Source organism: Apium graveolens, unplaced genomic scaffold (genome assembly GCF_009905375.1).
Source record: "Apium graveolens cultivar Ventura unplaced genomic scaffold, ASM990537v1 ctg489, whole genome shotgun sequence".
Classification (NCBI taxonomy): Eukaryota; Viridiplantae; Streptophyta; class Magnoliopsida; order Apiales; family Apiaceae; genus Apium; species Apium graveolens.
The window spans coordinates 24,856-44,639 of record NW_027418732.1 but is presented as its reverse complement, the minus strand read 5'-3'; the positions used below and the strand labels follow the sequence as shown (position 1 = coordinate 44,639).

The 19,784-nt window shown below is 36.9% G+C and overlaps 1 protein-coding gene across 1 annotated transcript; it reads right to left on the bottom strand.

Annotated features, from left to right (window-relative positions):
• Positions 1-16,145: 16,145 nt before the first annotated feature.
• LOC141702337 (uncharacterized) lies at positions 16,146-18,595 on the bottom strand. Its single transcript, XM_074506038.1, has 4 exons — positions 18,004-18,595; positions 17,338-17,559; positions 16,610-16,950; positions 16,146-16,208 (listed from the first exon to the last, which is right to left on the bottom strand). The coding sequence occupies exons 1-4, from the start codon at positions 18,593-18,595 to the stop codon at positions 16,146-16,148; spliced, it is 1,218 nt and encodes a 405-aa protein (XP_074362139.1).
• Between the last annotated feature and the right edge of the window lie 1,189 nt (positions 18,596-19,784).

Genomic DNA, 19,784 nt, shown 5'->3' with positions numbered 1-19,784 from the left:
TCGGATCCTATTTCAAATCTTACTATATCCATAATTACATAATTTAATAAATGTACTTTGATTATTAAGTTCAATGCATGTGTAATATTTATGTAAAAAAAAATTACCGTTTGAAATTTTTAATGTAATTTATTAAAGAATGTTGAACTTTAATTATTTTCCCGTAAAAATTATTTCCGTAAAAAATGCAAAATTTTGAAAAATGCAAATAAAAGTTTAATTAAAATATTTTATATACTCTCGGTTTAATTTAGTTTGTTTGTATACTCTAGATTTGTGCGTATATTTCTGAAGTGTAGCGGTATAAAAAATGCAAAGAAAAGTTTAATTAAAATATTTTTTACTTTCGCTTTATGATTTTGAAATATATTTTGGTTGCACTTGGATTTCAAGCATGCCGTTGGTAGATACTTGTAGATTAAAAACAATAAATGCAATAATTTGAATTGCAAATTTTGTTATTTTTTGTATTTTCAAAACTAACTATATCTGTAAGTTTGAATTCTGTAAATTTAGAACGTTGTAAAAATCATAATAGATTTGTATTTATTAAACAAAATCTTTAACATTGAGTGCAAAACAAGATATTTAAAACAACAAATCTACACAACCAACTTTAAAAGAAGAAATATGGTGAGAAGAATTAAAGAGTGAATACTAAAACAAGGTTATTTAAAGAAAGTAGAAAAGTGCTTCCAACGGTCGGCTCTTTACTGGATTAAACTCGATAACTGTGTCATGTGAGTAATTAATTATTTAATTACTAACAGCTTCTACTGCTGGATTTAGTGGAAGGTTGTAAAAATCGGTAATCGGCACTAATCAGTTTAGGTACCGATTAGGGATTAATCGGAACAAAAATCGGATATATTTAAATATTTTAATAATATTTAATATATTTATCTTATTTATTATGAAATATATAATTCAAAAATATTTTATAAATATTAATCGGATTTCAAAAAATAAAACAGCCAAATATTTTTTAAGAATTGATCAGAAATTTTTTAAAAAATCGGGGATTTTTAGAACAGTGCAAGATAGTGGTGGTTGTTTTAGTTGGAGGAGTATTAAATGTCTCTCGTGAGTCGTGAGGCTCTTTTGTTTATAGTTTTAGCGGTTTGGTTGTTTTGAAATGTAAAGATTATTTGTATAAGTTGACTGTGAAAAGACTTCTGCTTTGACCAGGGTATCATCATCAGATGTTTTTCTATATCTTTTTCTCAAACATTTTCCTCAATGTTTATATCTTTTTCTTTTTGACAAGTTTCAAAGTTTTCTCTCAAAGCTCACACTTTGGAAGATAAAAAAGTTTTATGGGTTAAATATTAAGTAGATAATTAATTACGTTAAAAAAATTTAAGTAGGTTATTTACTGTAAATTTGACTTTAAATGATTATCAATTAAATTAATTTAATTATTTACTTAAAGTCGACAACTGAAATTAGTCAAAATCGAAAAATATTAACAGAAGAACTTCAACATGGTTATTAAAATTTATTATTTTTCTAACGAAATTATGATATATTCTCATTTTTAATCTTCAAAATCTCAAAAATAACTCAAGTAGGGTGAATCAAAATGAGATTTCATCATAATTCCGTGAACCAAATATAAAATTCTACTCCCTCTGTCCCAACTATTTCTTTATATTTTTCTTTTTTGGGTTGTTCCATCCAATTTTTTTAAATTTCAAAATTTTCCAAAAATAATAAAATTTTTATAATATAAAAATTAACAATATCTACTACTTAGTAAATATATTGAAACCCAAAGCCAAAACGAGCTCTACCATCCTACATTACCATTTCTCAATTTTGGGTAATTTTAGTTTTTGACTTTATCGAAATAATCAAATTAAGTTAATTGATGATCATATTGAGTCAAATTTGCAATTAGTGAGCTACTTTAGTTTTTAGACGCGATATATAAATATTCATATTTTTAAAATGATCTCGTTTATATATAATAACACACATGGGTAAAAATGAGATATTTTTATTGATGCAAATTTGCAAATTTGCCTATGAATTTATATAAAATTAGTGAGATATTTTATCGATGTGAAATTATAAATTTATTTGTTTATTTATTATATTTAATTAAATATTGTTAATATGAATTGAACTATAGCCTAACTATTAGCACGCACACTTCAATAATAATATATCAATATGTTATTTGTGTTTTAAATCATGTACTTAATATATATTTGTGGCATGAGAGTTAAAGAATAATTTTAGTTTAACCATTTTTTATTTTTACATTAACTGATTTATTTAACTGTATATTTCTAAAAAAAAAAATTAGTTAACATTAAATAATAATATGAATTCAAATTTAACATATTAAAAAGAGCAATTTTACTAAAGAAGAACAATATAAGTACGGTTTTGCAATTCGATATAATCTCGAATACAATCACACACAATCTCGAATGTAGTAAAAAAATTCAGTTATATTTATAAAACATAAAAAATTGCATTTGTTAGTTTTGCTTGCATGCCGTATTTTTATAAACATTTTGAAAAAATAATAAAACCACTGACAAACTTAAAAAACAATATTTAGTAAAATTTTTAAAACTGAACGAAAGATAAGAAAAAGTGTTGGTAAGTAATAAAATATGCAGTTGCCTCTGCTGCTGTAGTCCTGTGACCTATTTATTCCTCATATCTATTTTTGACAAAAGTACACCAAATGTGGCAAGAAAATAAACAGAAAGCAACATTCACAATAAACTTACCACACCACCGTTTGAGCACGCAATACAATGCACTTGTGCACATGCTCCAACTACTGCTATGTGACTACTAGTAGAATGTGAGTAACACGTACTCCATCCGTTACTCCATCCGTTACTCAAAACGTTTCCTATTTATTTTGGACACGTTTACCAATGCATATTTTTTATTGTTAATATCTTTAATTTTGTATTAATATTAAATATAAAAATTTTATTATATTAAAGTATTTATAAATACGAATCCAACAAAATCACTCATGACTATATTTGATCTTATAGATTACTGATTAGACGTAAATTAGTAGTCAATCGCTTACAATCAACTATACAAAAAGTCAAAATGTGAAAAACATTTTGGGACGGAGGGAATATGATTCATCCGCCTTTTTTGATTTTATTCGTAATCAATGAAGGCTAAGAATGTTGTTTTTACTACCTAATTACAAAATTACCTAAAAAAATAAAGGCTTTACCATAGATTACATGTCCAATTTTCAGGATCTCTTTATAAGTTGTCTGATGTGTGTTCGTGGACACGTGTTAAATACTAAAATTTATAAGTTTAAAATATTTCGATTGATATAGTTGTTGTGAATGCGGGATCTATCATTATTAAAAAGTGTTGTCAATCAAAGTCATTATTAAAAAGTATTAGTCAATCAAAACAAACTAAAATTATAGACGATTGTATTTATTGTATGCCCACATTACAGAAAAACCGTTATAATTTATACTGCTATGGTGGCTCGTTCCAATTACTCACAACTGCTATTGAGATACAATTGAAATGAATGAATGTATCAATTGGAAGGTAGGGATGGTTGTGAGCTTATAAATGAACAATGGCCCTAGCCTCCTAGGTAATGAAAGGAGCAATGTATATTGCACTACATACTTAAACACACATTCTAGATCAAGACAAACTTATCCTTGTAGCAGTGGACCAACATTTCTTTCGTATGCAGATGGAGTTGTAAAACACATGCAAGGCCAACCTAGCATCAGTTATTGTATACTACTCTCATGCATACAATACTTATTCTTCTGCAACAACCAAACCATTTTCCTTATATACATCTCCCTCTTAGAGTATGTCAACTATACACTCCAACACTCCTTACCTAGATAGCTCAACAAATGATTTCGTTAGAATAAAAATCGAATAATATAAGATTTCGGGTTAAATCTCATCGTCCTTGTATCCCAGCTCGAGTGAGATATACTGAGTATGCTTGATTTGATCTACGAGCTGTAATAGTAAGTGTTTGGACAAATTAACTAAGGCATTGCTCTGAGTTTTATAAAGGAAATGAAGCAAGTGATAAAAATGTAAAGTATTTTCATCTCATTTTTGGAGTGAAAATTTGTCAAATTTACATTCATTACCGCTTATTTTCATTCTTTTTAAACCTGGGAGCACGAACTTCCCCTCTACCCGCTCTCATTCCTTTTCAAAATTCGGGAGCAAGAGGTAAAAATCAGGATTAAAAACAATCTCTATTAAAATTTCTCGCTCCGTAGGGACTTCAGCCTAGGTTCGTTTCCTCTGGGTTCCGGCCATGCTTTCGTGTTAAGGTCGACTCTTGTGTTCTTAATTAGTTCACGTGCATGAATTATGATGCAGGAAGGGGTGGTAAAAATCAGGGGGGGGCAGAACTCAGAATTGAGTAGCATGTATACAAAAGAGTTAGCATATCTAAGGGAAGTAGATTAGTAGAGTGTCTGCATGTTGGTGGGAACGTGTATATCTTTGTCACACAGCTTTGTTGGTTTATAAATCAGTGAATAATAATTTCAGAGCCATCATTATGGTGTAGGGTCAGTATTCCTTTTGTTGTTTTCAGCTAGTTTGTTTCTTCTTTTAGCTGCCAGCCTTTTTACATGTCCCCCTAGACTAAATTTGAGATAAATATGCCAATAGTGCAGAGAAGATAAAAGAGAATAAATATATCTATAATAATATATCTCTTCAACTTAATTATAATAATATCAATCGACCTATTTACTCAATCTCGGGGTTAGGAAATGAGGACTCACACACCTCTAGTCTATTAATTAAATATGCATAAACCCCGATTAACTACTAACAGGATCACCAGGATAAAGTATGAGACAAGATTACAACTACCAATCACCGAATATAACTTACAAACCCAAAATATTATTAAATAATCAGTATCGATTCCGGCTGGGAACCGACAGATAACCCATTGTATCTTTAAACACCTCTTACTAGGCGCGAGCTCACTCATAACCTGTACTACCTGCTCTGACAACTGGAAGCCCTCAACACGGTAGGGACCACCAGGTACGCTCTTACGAGCAGTGCGCCTAAGCCTGACCATCTTCTTGCTTAACTGCCATGGTTAGATTAAGACAAAACAATGAGTATAAAACTCAGCAAGTAACTATATAGCAGTTCTACAATATCAAATCTCAATATACTTTGAATAAACTAGGGCATTCTACTCTGGCTAATCTAGGTGGCAGATTTCCATATATTTATTTTTGTTTTCTTTGAGGTAAGGAAAGGTATCCGAAGAATAGTTGGGCTTTCAAGAAACAAGGCTCGAAACAGGATGAACGCCGACATTCAACACAAATCATTATAGGATCAAAATAGATCTTTCGATAGAGGAAAGCAACAGTATTTCAAGATATGGAATCATTCATATGATCAATAATTTCAGGAATCAGGGTTCTGAGCTTTAAGCTCCACAATAACATAATCAACTCTTTTCAAAACAATATAAACCATTTTCATTTCCAAAAATCCATTTACTGAACAAAAGTTTCAGTTCCCTTTTAAATAATCATTTAGAACCCTTGATTGGATCACTTATCTTTCCATTTCATTATATACGGGTGATCAGCCCGTATCGACCTCCATTCCGGTCTTTAAGGTACCATTCGGCATAATTTCAGCCTTAAATTGGACTAGTCCCACTAGCCTCTTACCATGACTGGACTAGTCCCACTAGTCTCTTACGTCTCAATCCAATCCATCAGGAATTCATTTGGAAAACCTTGAGTTGGAAAAACAAATAGTTTTCTAAAATCCATTTTATCATTACCAAGCATTTGAAATCATTCGGACTCTTTCAAGTCGAAACTCATTCTTAATTCAGATTTTAAAGAAACAAAGTTCAGGGAGTGAATCAAAGATACGCAAGGATCAATTCTCAAGAATTCTGTATCAAGGATAACAAGGCACTAAATTAGAAGGATAAACATTGATTTAGGGATCAATAGGGTGATCAAGAGAAACAGAATATCATTAAACAAGGTTAACCAAGATAATCAATAGGTTCAATATGATTCATGGCATTATAGGTAACTTGAACAGAAAGGTTAGGTTATCAATGAGTGAAATCAATAGGCTTATCAATAACAGGTTATCAAGAACAAGGATTCTTTAAATCGATAACAGGGTTTCATAAAACATGGGTCTCATAAAACAATGGTTTCATGCTTAAACAGTTCAATACTCTACATGGTATGAACAACATTTCCTTTATAATCATTTACACAAGTAATCAGAGTTACTTGCCTGAAATTGCTTTCCTGAGGGTTGAACTACTGCCACCTAGTACACTTTTCCCTTTCCTAGCCCGAATGCCCTCACGCTCCGATTCTACAATAAAAACCAAAACCTTAATTAGATTCCCAACTCTCGTTCCCGGAACGATCACACTATACGATAACTCGATTATATTCTTAACTCGAGCATACGAATATAGCTTATACATATAAGCACATAGCACTTAGCACATAGCATAATCCTTTCTCGTAGCTTTTATATCCTTATATACTTAGCAATCAAAGGTACTTGCTTGACCTTGGCTATTTCTCAAATCACACTAACACGACTATTTTACGAGTACTAGACCTTATTTAAACCAAACATTTACGTGCATACTATCGCTTATATTAATCAACTTAATTACCTTTTCCTTTGTTCCTTAATTCGAACCACACATACAAAAACACATCCACATATATTCATTTTCAATCTCATATAAGCAAGCACAACTAATGCAATTCACAAGGATCATTTAGCACTTAAAATTCATCCCTTTTTAACCAAAAAAATCCGAATCTTACTTTTATTAAGATCGAAATCAACACTTCCGTTTAATTACCAAAATTCAAACATAACACTTCTTAATTTTTGTCATGCAATCAAAATCTCACTTAGCCATTAAATCAACTTAATTTCGCCTTTTTATTCCTAAGAATCCATTCGAGTTTTTCCATAAATCGACATACAAGGCAATACATCACATTCTCTACCTATTTTAGTTTTTAACAAGATCATTCCATACAACATCTAACTCATTCAACCAACATGCATTTGCTCAATCAATAATTAACCCCCTTTTATCTTGTTTTCATTCGGCAAAAACATGGTTTTCAACTCAAAGACTAATCATTTAACATGCACTAATTGATCTTCTTTAAAACTATCATGCGATCACTTTTAGGCCACATAGATTTAGTGTTTAACAAGATTAATTCATAAAAACCGATTTCCTCTTCTTTATTAACAAAAGCCGAAGCAAAAGTCCACAAAACCCGAAGCAAAGATTCACATGCAACCTCAATTTTCGATTTTTCTAAGCACAATCATATGCACACATTCATTCACAATCAAAGGAATCATTTAATCAAACACCCACTCGATTTTTATCAAAGAAGCCAAAAACCCTTTTCCAAATTTTCAAGAAATCATAACATGCATGCATCATTTCAAGTTTATAAATTACAACTTTTATTAACAACTATCCACTATTGATTTCATGGTCAAAAATCAACTTTATCACTTTAAGAACATAAACTCATTCGATTATATAGAAAAACACCACATGCATCTACGAAAATTTAAGTGTACTTTGTGTAAAGTTCAGTTTTCACATCACAACTCACCACCGGTTCACCGGAGTTCATCACCGGTGGCGGTGGCTTCACGGTGGTGCCCTCATTCGAGGGTGTCCAACCACGAAAGCCCCGATTTCCGTCAATTACGCAAAATAACTAACATGCACATCTTTTCTATCATTTGTTTGCAAAGAATCAAGCTTTAAACAAGATAACATCAATCAACAACAAGAAGAACCATGTGGTTCTCGGGTGAACACACACACCGAACACACACAACACCCACACATCGACATGCAAGCTTAATCACACAAATGCACACACTTCTACCTACAAATAAGTGTTTAACAAGAAGATTTAGGGATGATTGGTGTGTTTGATCAAAGAAAAGAGAGGAATACCGAGAGAAATCAAAGAGAGAGAGAGAGAGTTGCCGAGAGAGAGAGAGAGTGAGAGTGAGTTCGGGAGAGAAAGAGAGAAAGGAGAGAAGAGAAAGTGAGAGCACAAAAGAAAGAAAAGAAAGAAAGGTGGATTATATATAGCACTTAGAAACAAGGGCAATCTAGTAATTTACCAACTTTCTTTTAATCACTCATTCCTTTTCTTTTTACTTAAATACGATAAAATTCAAATACAAAATATATCTCTCTCGGAAAGTCGAGAATTATTGAAAATGACATTTTTAACGCGTAGGCCTCGAAATGAGCTTTTTATCCATTACTCATAATAAGAATTTGAGCAAACGGTTGATTTTATATGGATTTTGCAAACTTGTTTTAATAAATACATTTTCTACTTAAAATCAACTTAAAAATGCAAAGATCCACAATTAAATTCACTTATCATTTTTAAAAAGTCTCTAAGACCTCTACGAAGATAACAGAACAAATCCCATGTTTTTATCCATCTCAGATGATTTTATAAAAATGCACGAAGGTTAAATAAACCCTTATGTAAATCACATAATTCCTTTAAAATTCACAGAAATGAACACGGATCATATAATCAAGCACACAGTCAAGCAATCACACGCATATAGTCACATAACGACTCAGGTCTGATCATAGAATCTATCCCTCTTTAATCTTTATTCCCTTTTTACGCGTACCGGGTCACGTTCAGCCTGACGGCCCGACGCTCAGCATTTCGAATACGCTTCTCATTACCTTTGCCAATCAACACGTCTCTTAAGATGAAATAATTCATTCATTTACTTCACATATAATTCACATTTTATATTATTTAATTTCCATATTATGACGGGTTCCGTTCTACCTGACGACCCGAAACCACAGCTTGACTTCTAAGCTGACTCTTTAAATTGGAACGTTTTTATCCACGCTCCTTAACTCTAGTATACAGATAAGACAAATAATCACCACTTAATCACATAATCTCATTACATAACACATACTTTACTTTCTTAATTATGACGCAAAATTCTCGGTCGTTACAATCTACCCTCCTTAAAAGGATTCTGTCTAGTATACAGATAAGACAAATAATCACCACTTAATCACATAATCTCATTACATAACACATACTTTACTTTCTTAATTACGACGCAAAATTCTCGGTCGTTACAATCTACCCTCCTTAAAAGGATTCTGTCCCCAGAATCTAATCTAAGCAAATAGATGGGGATACTTTTCTTTCATTTCGCTTTCTAATTCCCAAGTCAATTTCTCGACTAGTAGATTTCTCCACAACACTCTAACTAGAGGTACAACTTTATTTCTAAGCGTCCTTTCTTTTCGATCCAAAATTCGCACTGGTTGTTCCACATAGGACAAATCTGGTTGGATTTCTACTGGTTCCAACTCGATCACATGGCTCGCATCAGCATTATACTTCTTCAAGAGAGATGCATGAAATACATTGTGCAGATGTTGCATTTGCGGCGGTAGCGCTAATTCATACGCCAATTTCCCAACTTGTCGCAATACTTCAAATGGTCCAATGTACCTTGGACTTAGCTTTCCTTTCTTTCCAAATCGAGTTAAACCTTTCCAAGGAGATATCTTCAACAAGACCTTATCTCCAGTTTCGAATTGCACATCTTTCCGCTCTTGATTCGCGTACTTTGCCTGTCGGTCTTGAGCTGCAATTAATCTCTTTTGTATCATTTCAACTTTTTCCTTCGTTTGCGGCACTAGCTCGGGGCCAATTAACTTGCGCTCACCAACTTCATCCCAATAAGTAGGGGATCTACACTTTCTTCCATATAACGCTTCATAAGGCGGCATGCCAATACTTGCATGATAACTGTTGTTGTAGGAAAACTCAACTAAGGGCAAATGATCGTCCCAATTTCCTTTGAAATCTATTGCGCAGGTTCGCAACATATCCTCAATTATCTGAATTGTCCTTTCACTTTGTCCGTCTGTCTGCGGATGATATGCTGTACTCATTTTCAATTTCGTTCCCAAATGATCGTGGAATTGTCGCCAAAATCTCGAATTAAACCTTGGATCTCTATCAGACACGATAGATACAAGAACTCCATGACGCATCACGATTTCATCCAGATACATTTTGACCAGCTTCTCTAATGAAAACCTTTCGTTTATCGGCAAGAAATGTGCTGACTTTGTCAGTCGATTAATTACCACCCAAATCGCATCATGATTAGACTTGGTTTTAGGTAATCCTACCACGAAATCCATTGCGATATGTTCCCATTTCCATTCAGGTATGTCCAGTGGCTGAAGCAATCCACTTGGCCTTTGATGTTCCGCTTTAACTCTTTGGCACGTGTAACATTTGCTTATCCATTCCGCAATTTCCTTTTTCATGTTTGGCCACCAAAAATTTTCTTTCAAATCCTGGTACATCTTCGTACTTCCAGGGTGAATTGAAAATCTCGAGTTATGCGCTTCTTGCAAAATCTCGTGCTTTAGTTCCACAACATCAGGTATCCAAATACGTGAGTTAACACGGTATATCCCTTTTCCATCCTTTTGAGCTTTAATTTCTTCTCCCGTCAACTTATTCCTTTCATGATTTAACACTTGCTCTTGACAGCATCTAATCTTTTCCAAAATTTCAGGTTGAAACCGTATTGCATAAATGGCTTCACCTCCATATTCTGGAGTCTGCACCACTATTTCCATCTGTTCAAAGTCCTTGATTAATTCTTCTATTGATGTTAACATATTCAACTTTTCCTTTCGACTTAAAGCATCAGCTACCACATTTGCCTTTCCAGGATGATAGTTTATCGCACAATCATAATCTTTGATCAATTCCAACCACCTTCTTTGTCGCATATTCAGTTCTTTCTGAGTAAAGATATACTTTAAGCTCTTATGGTCCGTATAAATCTCGCACTTTTCCCCGTACAAATAATGCCTCCAAATCTTAAGGGCAAACACAATTGCTTCCAATTCCAAATCATGCGTTGGATACTTTTGCTCGTGCGGCTTGAGTTGCCTTGACGCGTATGCTATTACTTTCCCGTGTTGCATTAACACGCATCCAAGTCCTTTATAGGAAGCATCACTGAATATCTCAAATTCACCTTTATCATCTGGTAATACCAATACAGGGGCGGTTACCAATCTCTTCTTTAACTCTTGGAAACTTTCCTCACACTTTTCTGTCCAAACAAACTTCTCATTCTTTCTCGTTAATTTTGTCAATGGAATGGCAATCTTTGAGAAATCTTGCACAAATCTTCTATAGTATCCGACTAATCCCAGAAAACTTCTGACTTCCGTCGGAGTCTTGGGTCTTTCCCAATTCATTACAGCTTCTATCTTGGCTGGATCCACTTTAATTCCTTCTTTATTAACTACATGACCAAGAAATTGCACTTCTTTTAGCCAAAATTCACACTTTGAAAACTTTGCATACAGCTTCTCTTTTCGCAGAATTTCCAAGGAAATCCTCAAATGCTCCTTATGATCTTCCTCCGTTTTGGAATAAATAAGTATATCGTCAATAAACACAATCACAAACTTGTCCAAATACTGCTTGAACACTCTGTTCATAAGATCCATAAATGCAGCTGGCGCATTCGTCAAGCCAAATTCCATCACCAAAAACTCATAATGTCCGTATCTTGTTCGGAATGCTGTCTTGGGTATATCTTCCGCTTTGATCTTTAACTGATGATACCCAGATCTTAAATCAATCTTTGAAAAGCACGAAGCTCCTTTTAATTGATCAAACAAGTCATCGATCCGCGGTAGAGGGTACTTATTCTTGATCGTTAACTTATTCAGTTCACGGTAATCGATACACAATCGCATACTTCCATCCTTCTTCTTTACAAACAACACCGGTGCGCCCCACGGGGATACACTCTGTCGGATTACTCCTTTGTCTAACAACTCTTGCAACTGAGCTGCCAATTCCTTCATTTCAACCGGCGCCATGCGATAGGGAGATTTCGACACTGGTTCCGTACCAGGAGCCAATTCAATCGTAAACTCGATCTCTCTGTCTGGAGGTAGTCCAGGCAATTCATCAGGAAACACGTCCGGAAAATCTCTTACTACTGGAATATCGTCGATCCTTACAGATTTTTTCTCCACGTCCACGACATGAGCCAAATAAACTTCGCATCCTTGACGCATTAATCTTCTCGCCTCAATAACCGTTAGAAATTTCTTCTCTTGCCTCTTTCCTTTAAATATCACTTCCTCACCATCCTTGGTTTTTAACTTCACTTTCTTACTTTTACACTCTATTTGCGCCTCGTGATTTGACAACCAATCCATTCCTAGAATAACCTCAAATTCTCCTAACTTAAAAGGAATTAAGTCAGCAGAAAAGTGCCGACCTTCTATAGACACATCACAATCGGGACAAATCTTATTAACAACAACTTTCTCTTGATTTGCTACCTCTATAATCAAATTAGGCTCTAGAGGGTACACAACACAATTTAACTTATCAAGAATGCTTTCAGAAATAAAAGATCTGGTTGCTCCAGAATCCATCAAAACTTTTACTTCTACTGAGTTTATAACAAGCATACCTGCTACCACGTCCACATCTTGCATCGCATCTTTCATTGACATATTAAAGGTCCTAGCTCTGGGTTGAGCTGACGGTGCTGGGAGTGACGGTGGTCCAGCAATTCTGAGAACATTAGCCTTCTGCACCGGCTCCTTGCAATTTCTAGCCATATGGCCTACCTTGCCACACTTGAAACAAGCCAAATCAGGCTTCCTTACTTCATTTGAACATTCTAAAGAATAATGCCCCTTCTGGTTGCACTTGAAACATGTTATATCCAGCTTATTGCACCTCCCCGGGTGTCTCCTTCCACAGTTCCTGCATTCTTGCATCTGGGGTCTGCTATCCTTTCCCGGTTGTCCAGCTTTCTGGAAACGGTTCTTCTGAGCTCCATTCCCGGGTCTAAACTTCTGAAACTTTTTGTTTTGACCTCCACCATTCTTTCCAAACTTTCCTCTGAACTTGAAACTTCCTTGCTCTTGCTCAGAGCTTTCAAACTTCCTCTTTCTTCCTTCATTTTCTCTTCGAGCAGCTTCCCGCTCACCTTCCACTATCATTGCCTTTTGAACCAAGGCAGCATAACTCTTGATCTCCAATATTGCTATTTGACTCCTAATCCACGGCTTAAGTCCCTGCTGGAACCTCTTAGCCTTCTTTGCTTCAGTATTCACGTACTCTGGCACGAACCTTGCCAACTCCGAAAACTTTACCTCATATTCTGCTACCGACATTTCCTCCTGTCTAAGATCCAAAAATTTCATCTCCAACTGATCTTGCATATAACTTGGCAAATATTTTTCCAGAAACATCTCAGCAAACTTCTCCCAAGATAAGTCTTTGCCTTCCAACAACGCCTTAGAAGACTCCCACCAGAAACTTGCTTCATCCCTCAAATAATAACTTGCGTACTGAGCTTTCTTATCGTCCTTAACTTCGGCTAGCTCTAAGGCTTTTTCCATCCCTCTCAACCACAATTGTGCTTTAATCGGGTCTGGCAAACCTAAGAACTCGGGAGGGTGAACAGATTGAAAGTGCTTAAAATTTCCAACTTTTGGGGCCACAGGTTGTTGCAAAAGCTGAGCAAGTTTGCTCATCAAAGTGGTTTCTGGGTTTATTTCTGGGTCTTGGGTGGGAATTTCTTCTTCTTGGTGATCTGGTGAGTTGGCCATTTCTTACAAACCTGATTGAGCAATTACTTAGCAATACGATAACATGGCATATATAACAACAATTTTTATGAAATCTCTTTTATGGGGTTTAAGTTTTACCCAATTTGCACATGCAATCCTATTACTACATAATTCTCATATCAGTGTTGTTTTATCATGGCACGGAGTAGGGTTTTACGATCTTTAAACATGGTTGTATGAAAACATAGTTGTATTTAAAACATGGCATTGCGAATAGTTCATAAGATAAACAAGGTGCACAAAGGAAAGCAAGATAATAGATTTATTTAATCAGAGGTTACATAGGAAATATTCTGGATTTTAAGGTTCTGACACAAGGTACAATAAATAGCAGGGTTAAACAGAGGAAAAACTGGAAAAACATTCCCCTATCTACCCCTAACTTCCAACTACTACTACTACACTGGTCTGAAATACAACAAGATAAATGAAAAAGGGATCCCGGCATCTGACCAAGTATCCCAAAGCCTACCGGCGCTGAAAACAACAACAATCTACGGGCTCAACCAACAGTCCCGTCTAATCATCTAGGATCTCTCTCAACACAACCAACATCCAGCGAATGATCTTATGCAGCCTCCGGGCCTCAGCATCAGCATCACTAGTGGATGGTCCCTCATCCAATCTCTTCCTGGCAACCTGCTCCACCATCTTCACTCAAACTCGCCACTCATCATCCATAACAGAAGTACTCTGCCTAGACTCTCTGGCTAGTCTATCCACCAAAGCTCCTAACTCAGAAATGCGGGAGTATACAAAGTCTTGGTCCTGGGCTAACTTGCCACCAATACTGACAGGAACAGTCTTAGGCATCTCTGACTCTGGCTCAGGGGCAGGGGTCTCTGAATCAAGCCTCAAGGGTGAAATCTGCATGGGGATCTCACTACTCTCAGAAGGGTCCTCCTCTGGGTCTGAACTAACATATACAGGCTCCTCTGGAGAGGGTGAAATAGGGTCCACGGGGGTACCAGTCAAGCTAATCTCAGAGTCTGAATCACTACCACTACTAGGATCCTGAGAGAAAACATAAAACAACAACCAAGAAACAATGTTAGGGTCAAATAAAGCTTCCAGCCATCTCACACCCTAACTCTAGTTTCTGCTTTACCAATCAAACACTTTCCTTAGACTATGCCTAATAGTCTAACTCAACTCTACATGAGTCGAACTCTCTCGCGATATAGATATATTCCCAAAATACCCATTTTTAAAACCTAACTTGTCTCAGGGACTAGATCCTGTAGCTCTGATACCAACTTGTGACGACCTCAATCTCGGGGTTAGGAAATGAGGACTCACACACCTCTAGTCTATTAATTAAATATGCATAAACCCCGATTAACTACTAACAGGATCAACAGGATAAAGTATGAGACAAGATTACAACTACCAATCACCGAATATAACTTACAAACCCAAAATATTATTAAATAATCAGTATCGATTCCGGCTGGGAACCGACAGATAACCCATTGTATCTTTAAACACCTCTTACTATGCGCGAGCTCACTCATAACCTGTACTACCTGCTCTGGCAACTAGAAGCCCTCAACACGGTAGGGACCACCAGGTACGCTCTTACGAGCAGTGCGCCTAAGCCTGGCCATCTTCTTGCTTAACTGCCATGGTTAGATTAAGACAAAACAATGAGTATAAAACTCAGCAAGTAACTATATAGCAGTTCTACAATATCAAATCTCAATATACTTTGAATAAACTAGGGCATTCTACTCTGGCTAATCTAGGTGGCAGATTTCCATATATTTATTTTTGTTTTCTTTGAGGTAAGGAAAGGTATCCGAAGAATAGTTGGGCTTTCAAGAAACAAGGCTCGAAACAGGATGAAAGCCGACATTCAACACAAATCATTATAGGATCAAAATAGATCTTTCGATAGAGGAAATCAACAGTATTTCAAGATATAGAATCATTCATATGATCAATAATTTCAGGAATCAGGGTTCTGAGCTTTAAGCTCCACAATAACATAATCAACTCTTTTCAAAACAATATAAACCATTTTCATTTCCAAAAATCCATTTACTGAACAAAAGTTTCAGTTCCCTTTTAAATAATCATTTAGAACCCTTGATTGGATCACTTATCTTTCCATTTCATTATATACGGGTGATCAGCCCGTATCGACCTCCATTCCGGTCTTTAAGGTACCATTCGGCATAATTTCAGCCTTAAATTGGACTAGTCCCACTAGCCTCTTACCATGACTGGACTAGTCCCACTAGCCTCTTACGTCTCAATCCAATCATCTGTCCACTCCAAAGCACATGCCCTCAACATATCCTCCAACGTCTGGATTGTTTTTTCTGACTGTCCATCGGTCTGCGGATGAAAAGCTGTACTAAAATTAAGCCTTGTACCCCAAGCTTGTTGAAAACCCTTCCAAAACCGCGATGTAAATCTCGTATCCCTATCAGAAACTATCGACACAGGCACACCATGAAGTCTAACAATATCTCGCTGAAAAATCTCTGCCAACTCGTGAACAGGAGTAGTCTCTCTAATAGGCAAGAAGTGAGCGTACTTAGTGAGTCTATCAACCACCACCCATATGACATCGTTCTTCTTGAAAGTCCTCGGCAAATGAGTCACAAAATCCATAGTAATGTTTTCCCACTTCCAAACTGGAATATCTAGCTGCTGCAACAATTCACTAGGCCTCTGATGGTCTATCTTCATTTGTTGACATGTAAGACATTTTCCCATAAATTCTGCTATATCTCCCTTCATTCCACTCCACCAGAAGTGCTTCTTCAAATCTCCATACATCTTGGTGGAACCTGGATGAATAGAAAATGAAGAACTATGAGCCTCCTTCAAAATTTCCTCACGAATTGTCGGGTCTGCGGGCACGCACAATTTTCCACCCAACCATATCACGCCCTCATCATCAACACGAAAGTGTTTTTGCTTTCCATCTGCCACCTCAGATCTAATAGCTTTCAAACCTGTATCATCCTTCTGAGCTTCCTTAACCCTTGAAACAAGATTCGGTTCCACTTTCAAATTTACAATGCTACCACATGATCCTCTAACATACAACTCAACACCCAAGCGCTCCAAATCTGAAATAAGGTGCGGCTGAGTAATGAGAGATGCGACACTCTCCAAGTTCTTCCTACTAAGAGCGTCTGCCACTACATTCGCCTTCCCTGGATGGTATTGAATATTTGCATCATAATCCTTAAGAAGTTTAAGCCACCTTCGCTGCCTCATGTTAAGCTCCTTCTGAGTAAAGATGTATTTGAGACTCTTGTGATCAGTAAAGATGTCACAAGTCTCTCCATAAAGATAGTGTCTCCAGATCTTCAAAGCAAATACGACAGCCGCTAACTCCAAGTCATGGGTATGATAGTTTACCTCATAAGGTTTAAGTTGCCTAGAGGCGTAAGAAATCACTTTCCCATGCTGCATAAGAACACACCCCAATCCTCTCTTGGAAGCATCACTATAAACCTGAAAACCTCCACTTCCTGATGGCAACACAAGTATTGGAGCTGACACCAACCTCTTCTTTAACTCTTGAAAGCTCTTCTCACGATCATCATTCCACTCGAACTTAATTCCCTTCCTCATTAGCTGAGTCAATGGCAAAGCTATGGAAGAGAAACCTTCCACAAAATGCCTGTAGTAGCCTGCCAGACCCAAGAAACTCCTTACCTCCGTCACATTGCTAGGTCTGGGCCAATTAGTAATAGCCTCGACTTTCGCAGGATCCAACTCAATGCCCCTACTAGACACAATATGCCCCAAGAATGCCACTTCCTCCAACCAGAATTCACACTTGGAAAATTTTGCAAACAACTTCTTCTCCCTCAAAATTTCAAGTACAATACGTAGATGTTCCTCATGCTCCTCTCTACTCCTAGAGTATATCAAGATATCATCGATGAAGACCACCACGAATTTATCCAGATAATCATGAAAGACCCGATTCATCAAATCCATAAATATCGCTGGTGCATTCGTCAACCCAAAGGACATCACGAGAAACTCATAATGACCATAACGAGTGCGAAATGCAGTCTTCGGAATATCTTCCTCCCTAACTCGTAACTGATGGTAACCAGATCTCAAATCTATATTCGAAAAGAACTTCGCCCCTTGTAACTGATCAAACAGGTCATCAATGTGTGGCAGAGGATACCTGTTTCTGACAGTCACCTTATTCAACTCCCTGTAGTCAATGCACAACCTCATGGAACCATCCTTCTTCTTCACAAACAGCACAGGAGCGCCCCAAAGAGACACACTTGGCCTAATAAATCCCCTATCCAACAACTCTTGCAACTGCTCCTTCAATTCTTGCAACTCAAGTGGTGCCATTCGATAAGGCGCCTTAGAAATAGGCTCGGCACCTGGAACAAGTTCAATAGTAAACTCCACCTCTCTATGTGGTGGCAAACCTGGTAGCTCATTGGGGAACACATCTTCATACTCCTTCACAACTGGATAATCTTTGATGCGAGGTTCATCCTTCGATATATCCTTCACGAAAGCAAGGTAGCCGTCACAACCCTTAGATAAAAGTTTGCTCGCCTTTAGAGCGGAAATTAATTTAACCTCCCCTTTCGGCTGAGACCCTTGGTATACAAATTCTGGTTTATCTACATCCCCAAAGATCACCCTTTTTACTTGAAAATCAATTGTGGCACGATGTTCACTCAACCAATCCATGCCCAAAATAATGTCAAAGTCATGCATCTCCATCGGAAGCAAGTTAACCTTACAATTTCTATCTCCAACAGCTATCGGACACTGTCGATACACATCAGAAATAACAACAGAATTCCCCATCGGGGTAGAAATAGACATATGAGGATATAATAATGAAGGTGCAACGTCAAGATGACGAACAAACTATAAAGACACAACAAAATGGGTTGAACCAGTATCAAATAACACATAAGTATCACGTCTACCAACAAGAAGTGTTCCTGAAACGGTACCTGAATTAGTTGCTGCCTGATTTGCCGTCAATGCAAACACTCTGGCTGTAGGATTCTGCTGACTTCCACTGCCACTACCACCGCCAGCTCCTCCTCCACCAGGTTTGCGTGACACTGTGCAATCCTTTGCCCTATGGGACATGCTACCACACAAGAAACAAGCCCCAGTCTGTCTGTAACAAGCTCTACCTGGATGATGTCCACCACATGTAGCACAAGGAGCCACTGGAATCATATTAGGGTTTCCCCCGTATACTGAGTAACGGCTCTGCCCCTGCTGACGATTCTGCCACTGCCTAGGCTGCTTCTGTCGTTGAAACTGCTGATTCTGATTCTGACCAACATATTGATTCCGGCCGTGGAATGACTGACCACCCCTATTTTGATTCTGTCCGCGCCACTGTCCCTGCTGACCATTCTGACCTCCATACCACTGTCTACCCTGTGCAAAACCCTGATCATCCCTAGTCCTCTTACTACCACTGTTAGACCTGGAAGTCCTGAAATCTATGCGCTCCTTCTCAACATCCTTTGCTGCATCAGCCGCCTCTGCCACATTATCAAATTTAAAAGAAATTATGGAACCCCTCAGATGAGACTTCAACCCCCATTTAAATTTATCAGCCTGCTGCGCAGCAGTCCCTACAACTGTCCCAGCAAATCCAGCCAACCTTATAAACCTCTCCATATAATCAATAATGCTCTCATCCTGGTGCTGCATAATAGAATGAAACTCCCTCAAATAAGCCTCCATATCAGCATTAGAGAAGTACTGCTCATAGAATACTTCCTTGAATCCCTGCCATTCCAAAGCCTCTGCATACTGCTCCCCTCTAGTAGCTTTCACTCCTCTCCACCATCTCTGAGCATCACCCTCCAACTTATATACAGCTAACCTGACCTTCTGAATCTCATCACAACCCAGTGCATCAAAAATCTTTTCGAGATGAACAATCCAATTTTCAGCATCAATAGGAGTCGGTGCTGCACTAAAAGAGTCTGGTTTCTGCTTCACAAACCTCTCCATCCATACAAAC

Excerpts from the sequence above, each read along its gene's own strand:
- LOC141702337 (XM_074506038.1), bottom strand. The coding sequence starts at position 18,595 with ATGGGGAATTCTGTTGTTATTTCTGATGTGTATCGACAGTGTCCGATA. Across the intron at positions 17,560-18,003 it reads GTTTGTGAAGAAGAAGGATG|TGGCATTCTTGGGGCATATT; the intron begins GTTCCATGAGGT and ends GGTTGGAGGAAG. Across the intron at positions 16,209-16,609 it reads GTGAGGAAATTTTGAAGGAG|GGATACGAGATTTACATCGC; the intron begins GCTCATAGTTCT and ends AGTTTCTGATAG.